General features: G+C 39.9%; 1 protein-coding gene across 2 annotated transcripts in view; it reads left to right on the top strand.

Annotated features, from left to right (window-relative positions):
* Positions 1–14,021, top strand: part of LOC109981309 (formin) — a 53,745-nt gene that overhangs the window by 3,564 nt on the left and 36,160 nt on the right. The window contains exons 3-5 of one of the 2 annotated variants that reach the window (XM_065966136.1): positions 5,811–5,977; positions 10,928–11,048; positions 12,946–13,007. In XM_065966136.1, coding sequence (XP_065822208.1) covers positions 5,811–5,977; positions 10,928–11,048; positions 12,946–13,007 — 350 coding nt within the window. Of the gene's footprint in view, positions 1–5,810; positions 5,978–8,303; positions 10,817–10,927; positions 11,049–12,945; positions 13,008–14,021 lie in introns of those variants that run through there. The other variant, XM_020630037.3, reaches the window with a different exon arrangement.

Below are 14,021 nucleotides of genomic sequence, written 5' to 3'. Positions count from 1 at the left end.
CAACGCAAGCTGTAGCCAAACGTGACCTTTTGCTCTTTAATCAGTAATAGAAGATTTACTCCTGGCTAGAAATGTTTACCCATTTACTAGAATCACTCAAAACTGCAGAATCCAAGTTTGTGGTAGTGGTTTAATTCATTTTAGGAGGCCTCAACATTATTGCATTAGCTTACTTTGTAAGGTTGTTCATCATCCCTGTCAGCAAATCTTTACTTCAATCTGTAACAGAAAACATTGATTTTCTCATACGCTAACCTCCTCTGGATAATCTTGGACCTTTTTTTTTTAATGTCAGTTTGCACAGTTTTACCCCGATGGTAAGAGCTAAAGTGCATTTTGTTGGTATGCTACAGAGTCTGTAATTTGTAACATCCCAGAGAACTACGAGCTCATCCAATGCAGTTGGCAATGCTGAGCTCAGCATCAGCTACAGAGAGAAGGACAGCTGAGCTGTGTGGAGCTAAGCTAACAGTGATCAGGGGGATGTATGGCTCGGCCTCACTCATGTTGAGAGACGATTTTGAACATTTCTCATTGAAATGAAACTGACATTGTCCTCACACACCAGGATGCAGTCAGTAACACTGACACACACAAGATTGCATCTCTTTTATTGAATAATACATTTATATGTATTTTTTTTCTTCAGTTTTCTAAGTATAGGCCTTAGGAAATATAACAAGCCCTTGATGGATGTAATAGTGTGATATTATGATCCATAATCCCCCTGGACAAAGCCCTGACCATAGAAGTAAGACTGACATTGTTGCTTACATCATTCAAACCAGATGTTTCATGCTGCGCAACCTTCACAGCGAAGGCTTAAACCTTTAATCTAAAAAAAAGCCTTTTATCGATTTGGCTGAATCTGATCTGCTTCTACATCGCCCTTGTGTTGCTTGATAATTGAGTACACTTCAGATGCTAACACAGATAAATGAACATCACAGGGTCCAGCCGAAAGGGCTAAGTGGGTCATTGTGAAGCTCTGTCCTTCATGCTTTGCGAATGCTGTAGTAATTGTGATTCATGTTTTGTTTTTTTTAATCTTGCTGAAGCTTAGTGTTTATTAATGAGCATGATTATTAGGCAGAAAGGGTTGGTCTTTTTAAAGTAACAAATTATCTTTTTTTGCTTCATGTGCTAATGCTCTTTCATCGCAGTCTGTGTAACCTCGCTGGAGTGTGTATGTGATGCTAATTACCTGCCGGTATCTCTTCATGTTAGCTTATAGCATCTATGTCTCATGCTGTCTTGATATCTATCAGCAAACCAAACACAATTTTGAAACTACACAGGAAACTTTAAACTTGTGTACTGTACATCATTTTTTGGCTAGCAAAAACCAGCTACAAAGACAATAACATATAAATATATATTCAAGCAGAAACAAGAAACGTGTTAGCTAACAGTTGCCTAATTACACATGTAGAAGGGACACAGAAACATTAGCATTTGTTCAGAGTCAACTCTTTACACCTGGTAAATGTACGTATATATTTAATATCCTTTTAGTTGTGTACCTGCTCTCGGAAATATTTGACTCTTAAGCTCTTTTGGCCCTTTTTGGTCATTTTTAAGAACAGTGAAATTGAAGCAAACATTTTTTGTAATTAAGAGCTAGAAAACCCCCAAAAAAATTAGCATCAAGAAGCTCCGTAGAGCTAAAGTGACCAGCAGTATTGGTTAATAACTATCAAAGGAATTTTTTTCCGTTTAATCTGCAGCAGTATAAAAATATAAAACCTTTAAAAAATCCTTGAGTGTCTTTCTCTCCATTTTATCCCTTTTCTCTCAGTTGCTTGCTTATTTTATTGACGGACATATGGCAGGCAGTACCATAATAAGATTACCCAATAGGTTTCACTGAGGTCATATGAAACTGATCAGTGCTGAGAAAGAGAGCTTCACCCAGCTCTCCCTACTAGCTGTCATTCAACACAAAGTGTCCTGCTATGCAACATTGTTGAGCAGGGTGAGGACAGGGGCCAGCTCTATTCAGATAATGAAGAGAAGTTTGCCAAAAGCAGACTAAGAGCGCTTCAGTCTGTCTCACTGTCTTGCTCTTAGCTTCACTCTGCATACAGAGAAACGGAGCACAAAGGTCCGTCTTGAATAACAAGTTACTTGTTTTCTTTAATAAATGACTGCAATGCTGACACTGTGGTGAATGTTAGCTATGTTCCAAGTAATTATATTTTTAGTATGAGCGGCTTCTAGTTAGAGGCGTCTTTTCAATGTTTAACCATTTAAAACATGCAAACGTGGACAAAACTTAAACAAATTTCCTCTCTGCCAGTCAATCATCTGCCATTCTCAAAGAAAGCCCTCTTCTCTTAGCTCCGTATAAACCCATCAGCCTCCAGAACCGCATTTCAAATGACTAATGATGAATCTGTGGGCTTCATGTCAAGCTACATTACAGCTGTGTCCCTCAAAGCACCGCAGCACTCTTCCCTGAGCTTTCACTTGTAGCTGCCTCTTACATGAGCTGTCCCACTGACAGCTAAACCAGTAGGTCTATCAGCCAGCCTGACAGCCATGCAGCCAACAAGCCAGGGTGGAGAAACAGCATTGACAAGGGCTTAAGTGACTGGGTAATTTGTTATTCCTGCTTTTTTTTTTTTTTTTTTTTTTTTAGATTTATGTAAAAGTCTATGATCCTCCATCCTGGCTAAAGTGATGGAGGGGGTTGGAGGATGCCAGAAATATTAAAAAACGCCACATGGCCCAGTTTTTATACTTTGAATGATGGGGTCATAGATTTGTAACGGCTAAAATATGGCATACTGTGCAAAGCTGTTTGAGGGACTGTGGGAATAAGGGGGAGGTTTTAGCATGGGAGGAGTTAGAAAAGAGATTATTTATAAAAGCTCTGTATTGCTAACTAATATGTCTGCACCGTCTGGCCTGCATTGATTCTTTTATTATATACAGGAAATGATCTGGTTTGGTAGCTTCTGCCTTTTTAAGTTCCCAATAAGCATCCAACAGAATCTAATTTCATTTGGCATATAATTAGTCTATGTGTTTCTTATAAAAGTTGGAAGTAGGAAAATTATCTTAGATATTGATTGGCGTTTTCAATGTCCAATAACGCTGAATTTGAAGAAACAGTAACCACAAAAGATTGTACTTCCTGTGTGTCATGGGGGGGGGGGGGGGAGGACCAACAGGGAGCATTTCATTGAACACAGAACTAGTACACACCCTTAAGTTATTTCAAGGTTTTCCAGAACATATTTAATTCTAAAATAGCTTTAATAATATCGACAAAATAGGGCTGCACAATTAATGACAATTTTGCATGTGAGCGTTTGCAACAAACACATTGCAAACAAATGTCTGAATTTGTTTCAGTCAAGAAGATAAAATACTTCATGTAAAGAAGAATAAACAAATGATAATAAATGGAAGAAATGCAAAACATACTTATAAGTCCACCTTAGTTTATATGGGTTTGGAGAATGACTTTCAGGGTTGTGTTTGCATTGCCTCCACAAAGCCTTCTCTGGCCACTGGATGATTGATGAGCAGCAGACAAAGTGACAGGTGGATTAATCCATCTCCAGTCGCAACCCCCACCTGCCAGGATAATAGGACATTAGTTGGTTCCTGAGCCGCCCACAACACAGATGCACCACTGTTGAAACGATAATGCTAACGTTAGCACAGAGAAACGTGTGCCGACTGACAGCTGCTCACTCGCACTCTGTGATTTTTCACTGTCAGATTACTGCATGTCACTCAACACCTGCTGGTTTGCTCTCTAAGGAAACACCTGTATGCACTGTTGATGTCTGCAGCCTCCATAACACAACAGTCCATACTATGAAAACACTGGAGAATAATATTTTTGTATGATGGACTGCTGTTGTCTTAGGTTGGAGTTATTCAATTAGCATTGCATTAAATACAATCCCATCAGCAGCTGGTGTCCCCTCCATTATGGAAGGTCACTGTGATTTAGTCGGGGCTTTTAGAGTAGCAGGGAAGAAGATTAAATGTATTAAACACAAAGTTCTCCCCAGGGCTAGAGACGTTAAGCTCACTGTGTGTGTCTAGTGCCATTTCATAATGCATTCAAAACTTGTTCCTCCATATGTGTTTACTGTTGTAACATTGCAGTGTTTCTGTAGCTTAACTTTGTCTTATTAAGAGTATACAGCAGAACAGAGAGATTCACTGGTGTGTGTAGACAGAGGTGCATTTTCCTGCCTTTCCAGGTGGGGGCAGTGTGGGTCAAATTGGGCATAATAAAGTCAATAGTTAACTGTCAGTCCTGTTAGCATTGGAAAAAGTGCACAAGCATGATTTCTTTCTCTCTTCCTGAACTTGGCTTTACTTTGCAATTGGAAGTTGCCCAGCTACCAGTCAGCAGTTCTCGCTGCAGAGCCATGCAGTGAAACATTATGATAATGAAAAGTTATTAATCTAATCTCTTATTTTTTTTCTGCTGTCCAAGCCAGAGATAACTGGAGTAACTGCAGGCATTACTGCTGTCTCCTAATGTCTGAATGTGACTGATGCTCTCCCAGTTAATTTGTGTGTGTGTGTGTGTGTTTTCACAACTGAATTTAAAGCATTTGGCTGAGGCTGTACAAGGGGACTTCCAATTCCTCAGAAGTGGCTGCTCGGAAGCATTACGGTTAAACTGCTCGCTCTCTGAAAATATATTGACAACAGGAAGGTTATGGGATACTTTAGCAGATTATTGAACATGATTTGTTTTCTTGTGTTACCAGCTAAAACAGGTCAAGGCCTTGTTGCTGGAGGAAAATGAGGTCACTAGCTTCAAGATTCAAACCCCCCCCCCCCAGTCCCACTATGTTGTCTCCTCTTTCTCTACTTCCTTTTCTCCCCCCCCTAGTCTTTCACCTCTCTCCCTTTTATCTCTTATGTAGGTTTTTCTCTCCCTTTCGTCATGGCTCGATCTCTTGATACAGCAAGATATATCATGTTTTTGTGCACGTGACAGGAATTTCAAATTCCCCTTTCTCTTTTGTTGGCAGCAGAACCTCTTTCCTTATTCGTGAAGTTAATACCATGTGATTTGTTCACCACCGCGCACATGAGGAAGGCTGTGTCTGCAGTGTGTCACTGAACAGTAAATATTAAAGGCCTGACGCTCTGAAAAGCACAGGATAAAACCTCCCTTGCTTAGTGCTTCAAGACCAGCACAGAGGGGGAGGTTTTCTTTGTAATACTTGTGTATTAGTGATATATTCTAAGCAGTTTTCATTCTTACAGCTAACTGAGCATGCTTTGTGTGAGTGCCTTGGGAAGAGATATATTAAAGGTAAAGTACTGTATTTTGATTGATGGCTAAATACACACCGGTCTGCAAACCTCCCTCAGTGTAGTATAGTGTTATTGTTGAGCAACACACCATAGTGCACATTTCTTTAATGCAAATCAATAATAGCTAGTGGTATTTGCTTTTTAGGCCAGTTCTCTGCAGTTGCTTTCTTCACTGGATCAGTGTGGCTCTCTGCTGGTGTTGATGATGGGAACTGGGATGGTTAAGTGCAGTTAAAAATAGCTGCGTCCTGAGGCCTGCAGCAAACAAGGGTCTCTCCCTTTCTGTCTGTTTGATGTTAAAAGATTCTGATGTCTGCTTTCTACCTCATCATTCTTTATTTAATTGTGCAGATAAAACAGAAAAAAACAATTAACCTCATTGTATCCAACTGATTTCTCCTTGTCACACCTTTTTATACTGTTATTTTTTCCATCAATGATTCCTCTGCTCAACATAGAGCTTTGAATAATTACCCTGTGGTTGTGTGTGTGTGTTTGTGTTTCTGTAGAAGATTCCCTCCTGCGTCCGGATGACATTTGGATGCTTGATGGCGATGATCCTCAGGAGCCCATCTCAAACATTCCTCGCCCAGATCACCTGGATTTCCTGCGCATCACACCACCTGAGGATGACATCATTGGGGACACACCCTACATACCAAAGCTGGAAGGCACGGTGAGGAGCCTTAACTATGAAAAGCACAAACACTTGAAGTTTCAAATGAGCTCTAAATCATGTTGTCACACTAAGAGCAGTCTATCTCTCCTTTTTTTTTTTTTTTTTCCCCTCTCACATTTTTCTTCACCATTAAACCACCTGATCATGCATTCTTAGAAAACAGATTAACAGGTCATGGATTATTATCTGCAGGGTGGGGTGTTAAGCCAAAACTGACTGAGATCATTCCACTCAACCCTCTTTCGTTCCGAGCAAACACAATGAAATTTCTCCCTCTCTTTTCTTTTTGTTGTACATCGAGAACATTTTTTAACCTTGTTGCAAATTTGTAGGCTATTATGAGTGATTAGCGATTTGCTTTGTTATTGTGATGATGTTGTTTTCCTGCAGCGCATGTGACCAATATAATCCCATTGTATGTTTTCCTTCCTCATAGTAACAAGCCAGCAGCAAAACAATGCAATGTTTGTTTCCAGTTGTCTATACGTTTTTTATTTAATGCTAAAAAAAGAGCACAACAGTTAAAGAACTGACATTGTGTATTTCTAAATCATCCAACAGAAAGCTGTTAAAAAAAACTGTTTCTAAATCAGTCAGGATTCCATCACGCTGTCTGACAGAGGCATTCATTCCTGTGTCAGATGAAGCAAATTACTTAGGTGTGGTTTTAGGCGGGTTGTTTATCAATGCAAGCAATGCATTGTTCTCTAAGACACAATAGCTGCCCTGACTTTAAGTATTATAAGCTAACATACCAGTACAAAGGCCATGCTAGACAGAATAAGACACTCTTGTTTGGTTGTAAACGTGACAGCCATCTCACATACTTGGGTGTAGCATGGCTCCATATTAATCATTATCCATTTTCTTAGAAAAAGAAAAAGTAAAAAATAGAAAGTAAAGATAGATAGTAAAATTAGAATAAGACACAGCTATAATGATCATAGTGTTCTCTAAGTTTGCTGTAACAGCTCAATATACCACGGTAGCTTTTGGATGATGACTAGAATAGAAATAAAATCACTTGTTTTTATGTTGTAGATTGTATAAACACTACAGAATTGTAATCTCATATTTGTCAGATTTACGCTCACGTCACTGTTTCTCCATCAGTGGTTCCCTCTTTCTAGTATAAACCCTGAGGGGGATTTACTGTCCCTACATGAAAAGCCACTCCTATTACATAACTTAATTCCTCATCCACACAAGCCCCTTTCCTATTTGTGGGAAAGGGCTAAAATAATCACCTATCCTGGGAAATACCTTCTTTTTTTTTTTTTTTTTTTAAATAGTTTTTTTTTTTTTTTTTGGTCTTCAATTGTACTTCAGGTAGCATCATGTGATTTTCTATTAAGACAAATTCCTTATGAAATATTTGTGTATTTATCACAGACAAAACAACATTTCCAACATACACTATACCTTAGATAAGACATGAAACGGGACTTAAAAACCTTATAAAAGCACCTTTAATTTAAGTAGGAGCGTGTCCTTTAGGAGCTCCAGTCAGGAATGTGTGCCCTGCGGTTGCTAAGGGCAACCACACTCTGAAGACTGCTGTGTTTTTTACAACTATTACTTTTAACAAAATCAAAGGTAAGAGCAGGTTAAATTAAGGATACTCTTTTTAAAAGAAAAGTTGTAACACCAAAGAAGTAATTCCCTTTTCCTTTTGTTTTTTTTTGTATTTTTGACAGATTAGTTCTTTATTTACATGGATTACATTTCTTGTGTGTGTTTGTTCGCTTGGAGCTGTTTTTAAAATGTTCATAAAAAATGGTAGTTGTAACTTCTAACAACAAAGAAGCTATCCCTTTTGTTTCTCTAATATCTTTCTCATGCTAACTCTTTCCACATTGTGTGAATTGTTTGTGTTAGCCTTTGACTGGTATACAGTCCCTGGTGTTAGCTTGTTAAGTTTAGCTTGGAAACATAAGAAAAACTTAAACTCTAAAAGAAAAGTGTCCTCAAAACCTCACCTCAATTTTTTTCATAAAAAAATGCCAGCACCTACCACATAAAGATACTACATAAGGTAAGAGTTTCAAAAGCTAAAATTGTTGTGTAACTGAAGCCCTGTTTTGTCTGAGTAATCATGAGCTACTAATCTATTGTTAGCATGTTAGCCAGAGTGACTATGTACAAGCGGACTAATCACCATGTCTTAAGCCCTGTACTTCTTTAGCTGGGCTAATGGGCCACTGCAGCTCCCCACCTGACCATAGACTGACTCTGTGTGTTTGCACTGTTACCTCAGCAGCTATTTTACAGAAGTGAGCAAAGGTAATCAGACACCTGCGGTGCCTTGCTCTGCAGGTCTCCTCCCAGGAAGGGAGGGACCTGAAGGGAGGCGTCCCCAGACCGGGTAGACCAGTGAGACACATTTATTTTCCAACCTGAGGGGTTTTTTTCCCGACACTACATGAGCCAAAGGAATTTTCTTTAACCTGAGATGAAAGAAGACAGACATAAACTAGAAGATCTGCTTACCTATGGACTCCACTCTGTGAAACCAGCACAGGATAACTTGAAACTTTTATCGCTGTAAATGCTCAACTTGTGGGAACTGTTGGAAATTCTTCTGTGAGGCAGGTGAACTCTGCTCTCCCAGGGAGATTACAGCGGGACATGCTTCCAGCCACTGAGCAGCTCACTCGCAGCGTCATGGGAATATTGCTCTCTTAGAAAGCAAGAGACTTAACTGCACTACTGACAACATACTGTACAGTCTGTAGTGTCTCTGTGTGACACTATGAAAGTCCTCCAAATCCAAACTTTGAGTGTGAGACTAAACAGGAATACAGGATAGTGTTGTTATATTTGGTGCCCTCCTGGAGAAGGTAAGAGGAGCTTGGGAGATTTTTCCTTACAAAAGGCCCTTTGTTCTCTGCCGGCAGTAGAGGTGGAATACAAGCAGCCTGGAGGTGAGGAGCAAATCGTCAACAGTTTTCTGGAGCTGCTACCTGTTTTAGTTTTCCTCATCTTCCTCTTAGTTGGTGTCACATTTGTAACAGCAAAATGGACTGCACAAGCAGTAACTCAGAGGGCCTGGTGAAGCAGCCAACTAGTCTTTTGAATGTCTTGGGCGGTTTCTTGGGTATCACTAAATCTGAAGACACAGACCCAGCTGTCCTGGTGGCATTTAAGGACCTACCAGATGAGGAGGACCCTCTTCCAGAAGATGATCAAACTCCTAAAAGTGAGCCTCAGGATAAAGCAGGTGCTTCCTGTGAGACAGGGGAGTGCGCAGATTCAACAGAAACCAGCAAGGAGTCTTGTGTCCGAGTTAAACCAGTAGCTGGAGCCTCGGCTGACCGAGATCTGGTCCAGGTCACAAGGGTGGAAACGTACAGTGACACAGAGGATGAGGAGTGGGCAGACAGCAGGACGAGTCTGTCAGAGGACAATGATACATCAGACCGTGGTGGAGAAAAAGATGAAGAGAGAGAAGAGTACAATATCCCCGTGTTTAGAACACACAAACTTAAGGAAAGATCACGCATTGAGGATATTTTATATGCAAACACGTTCTTCAATAAAAGTTACTCCAGGAAAGTGTCTTCAGATTCCAAACTGGAAAGTGAAGAGACAAAGGAGAGCACCACAAAAAACTCCAACCAGGATACTGAAGAGAAGAAGAGTACCAAAGACAACTCTAAACAAGAAACTGAGGAGAAGAAAGCGAGCACCACCCCTGTTGGTGTGGAAACATCTGCAGCTGGAGAGAATACTGGAGACAATAAAGGTACAGATAAGAGTGAGGAGCATGCTAGCATAGATTGTTCACTGCCTGTTCTTTCCATCGTTCCCACAAATAACGCAGCCCCAGCCTCATCTTCAAAAGAGAAGGGAGATGTAGATATTGAACAAAAGGAGAGGGAGCAAGAGAAAATGTGTGAGGCTAAGAAGGAAACTAAGGAATCTAACTCCAGCCAAGTGTCCTCCTCTGTTCCCTCAAGCCCTAAGACTCCTGAACTTTCAGTCAAATCTCCCCTCACCCCAAAGGAGCAGTCTGACTCGGCTAAAATTAAAAAACCCACAGAGAAACTCTCTTCTGCATCTGATGATTCTCCAGGTGATATCAAGAAAAGTGCCAGTCCTTCCTCTCCACGCAAAACGGGTCCGAAGACTCCAGAAACGCACAAGCCATCTCCATCTTCATCCGTGTCCCCTTCCTCCTCCTCCTCCTCCACCTCCTCCCCCTCCAGGGAAGCAGTTCTTTCTTCATCCCCTGCCTTCCAGATGCCAGCTCTCTTCAGTGGGTTACGGGTGCTGAAGAAAGGAGCTGTAGGAGAAGAAAGGGAGACAATGTCCGAGATCAAGCAGAGCGAGAAGGACGCCGATCTAGCCCTTCTTAGCCTGAAGAACACTGTAAATAAAACCAAGCTCTTCCCGGAGCAAAAAAGTGCCACCCTGGCCAAAAAACCCACTGACACAAAACCTGTTTTGAACACTAAAAGCACAGTGATGGCACAGCTCAGTCACCTGCGCTCAGGAAACAACCGCACTGACACTAAAAAGTCAAATAACAGGCAGGACGCTGATCCTGAACCCAGCAAAAAGGTGCCCGAGAAGGTAGAAGAGGCTGAGGGAGAGAAATGTCAGAGCCCACAAACTCCCACTTCGCCACCAGATGTAAAGAAAACCTCAGACCTGGCATATGAAACCTTCAGGAATATGTTTGGTCCCAAAGCTGTCAAGAAGGAGAAAGTAGAGGAGGTGGATCTTGAGGCAGTGAGAAAGAAAATCAAGAGTGATAAGGAAAATCTGAGGTCTATTTTTGAAAGAACCTCCAAATCTCCTTCCAAGGAAGTCAGAACTCCTACAGAAGCTGATGTATGAAACTTTACATGTTCACACCACACTTTAAGTCTGCCTTTTGACTTTATTATTATGATACTGTGTTCTGAAATAAACATTTTGTTGCATGTGTTTTCTCCCTTACAGACGGAGGTTGTGTCGCCTACAGACAGTGAGGACCGGACTCCTCGACGTCTGCAGGCTGTTTGGCCCCCACCCAAGGCCAAAGATGAGGAAGAGAAGGTGGGACTCAAATACACGGAGGCAGGTAAGAAATCTCAAGCATGTTGCTTTGGTCACTGTTGTCTGTATTAAGATCTAAGATGAAGTATGCTGAAAGAGAAAACACGAGTCAAACCTAAACGGACGCACCTCACTCTGATCTGTTTGTGGATAAAAGCTACTGTTGTCGTCTCATTGGATTGATATCATCGAATATATCTCATTTTTTGAAAACCAAAACCCAGAAATAATCTAGAGACTTCTAGACAGATCCTGCAGAGCTTGTTAAGTATCAGCAATAATGTGTAAGACATCCTTTAAATCCATTTGATCCTGTCACTGTGTTGTTTCCCCACAGGTTAGCATGTGTGGGTGTTAGCTCAGGAAAAAAAAAAACACTTTATGAAATCAAAACGCTGTGGGCAGCATGCCATGTTCGCCCACCTTGTATTCGAAAAGTTTAATGAGACAAAGAGAGGTCAAAAGCACACACAAGCGGTCACTTAAGTGTTACATTAGAAAGTAAAAAGCTTTCCTTTTATGTTCTCAGTGCAGGGAAGGGAAAGAGAAGTGAAACAGCTGTTAGAGAATAGATTAAAGCTACCATGTGCGGATTATCTCAGCGATTTGTGCTCTTGTCTAAGAAAGTAGTGCTTAGAATCAAAGAACCAGAGCAAAGGTCCAGACTGTGAGCCCCATAGATAAACCAACACATGTGTACATTCAGTCATGTATTCACACTACTATGGCCCAAGATTAGCCAGAAAAAATACAGACCTCTCAGTGCTCACTTTATTAGTTTCAATTACGGTGATTGATTTTTGAGATATCCATAAATCTAAGCTTTGACTGAGATATATTATTGCTTATGTAGAATACCTTTTATTGCAATGAATGAATGAATCAATGTTTATTTATGTAGTGCCAAATAATATCAAACATTATCTGAGGACATTTTACAAAAAGAGCAAGTAGGTAGTACTTTTTGTTTTATTATTTGAAAAGACCCAACATTAATCCACCATGAGCACTTGGCCACTTTAGGCAACAGTGGCAAGGAAAAAACTTCGAGCAGAGGCTGTGTTGAACCGCCATGTGCTGTGACTGTGTGAGCTGAGGAAGTAAGAACTAAGGGAGACATAGAAAGCCATTAATATTAGTCAAATCTAGCAATAATGTAATGTTGTCAATGACATGCATAGTAATGATGATTTAAATAGTGACTGATATAAACTAGGAAACTTTAAACTGGATTATTGATGGTAGTGCATCAGTCGAAACAGAATCATCTTCAGGGTCTTGATTTTAGTCTTAATTGTAGTTAGAAGTAAATGTTAAAATGAGCTCCACAGTCAAATCCTCAAATAAGTTAAAATGAAGGTTTGACAGCAGGTAAAAAACATTGTGCAACTCCAAATGGAAAAGATGTTACTCTGGATAGGAGAGATTAACATACTATAGTAAGAAAGAATCACTACTGGAAATGTAGTCGTGTAGCTTGTGTCAACAGTCTGCATGTTCTCACATAAATCACATGGTGGCCGTGTTTTAACTTCTCTGCCTTCATAGGATCAGTGAAAACTAAACGGCAATTTGATTTGTGTTTTGATTTGACAAAATGTTTTGGCTTTCATTTCAGTAGCCAGTATGATGTCAAACTGGTTGGCTGAGTTGTAAATATGTTCCCGTCAGAGTGAACGTGACCCACCCTTCTCTAAGAGTTTACCACAAACAGCCAGACATCTTGTTGGGATTTCTCTTCTCTTTCAAACTAGTTTAGTAGTGATTTAATGTGCTAACCTTATAGCCTATATCTCAAGAAAACATAACTCTTTCTCTTCATCAATCAATAATAGGACACAGCAATGAGCTGATTATTGTGTGTTCACTCCAGTGTTTGTTTAATAAATCACAATGTGTTTCCTTGTTCTGTCGTCTTTCAGAACACCAGGCTGCCCTCTTGCAGCTAAAGAGGGAGTGCAAGGAGGAGCTGGAGAGGATGCACGTAAGTCATCAAAAGCTGTAAACAGAGGTTATTATTAAACACACAAATAAATTAGATCAGGTAATTGAGGAATATCTTTTTGTGTCATGGCAGTTTACTCTCCTGAACACAAGATGGCACTAAGTCAGCATGAAATGTTCAAATGCAGCAAGACCTCAATGAGAAACAGTAACCCTTTATCAACATTTACTTGTTACATTTATCAAAGTTACCTGGTATTCTTAAAATGTGCAGTGTTTGTTTACCTGCCAATCAAGTTATTAATAAAATCATTTTCATATTTACTCCTTTACCTTCCACTTATTCATGTCTATTCTGAAACAGTGCATTTTTAATAAAGACATTTCTATAATGGAAAGAAAGCTTAAACCAAACCAAACTAGAAGTAAATCATCTGCTTAATAAACAGACGGACTACACTACTCAGATGAGGCACAGAATAAAAGAAAAATATTTCTCACACCTAGCTCTGCGCACTCAGGAAGTAAACAGAAATGGAAATTACTTGAATACTTTTATCTGACATCAATCACTACAGTACAAAATGGCTTTTCTATAAACATGATTATTTATAACAAAAACATAGAAAAACTCCTATTTTAGATTCAGGTGCCTGTTAAAACTTTACAAAGCTGAAGAAGTAGTTTTATATTCCAACTTGAACTATGGATTTTGCACAGTTTTATTACTCCCAAATGTATAGTTCTTGCCACAGGCATACAGTTTTGTGATGAATGTGTCTGTTATCTCCTACATGATGGCTTACCCAAAAATCTATTAAAGCTGTCAGCGTTTCATTCATCACAAGCAGAGACTTGGCTTTAACTTCTCTTTTTTTTTACCCATGATAACCAATGGAGCATTGCTCCGGTCATGTTTTATGATTTGCACCACAGATAAATTGCTTTATGGACTGTTTCCTTGAAGTCTGACCTCAGAATTGGTTTCTCAGCCAGTCTGCTTTAAGCCTTTAATTTGATGTTGCCCTTTAACGGACTGATGCTGACACGGAGA

The sequence above is a fragment of the Labrus bergylta genome, chromosome 18, assembly GCF_963930695.1.
Source record: "Labrus bergylta chromosome 18, fLabBer1.1, whole genome shotgun sequence".
NCBI lineage: Eukaryota > Metazoa > Chordata > Actinopteri > Labriformes > Labridae > Labrus > Labrus bergylta.
This window is presented reverse-complemented; position numbering and strand designations above follow the sequence as displayed.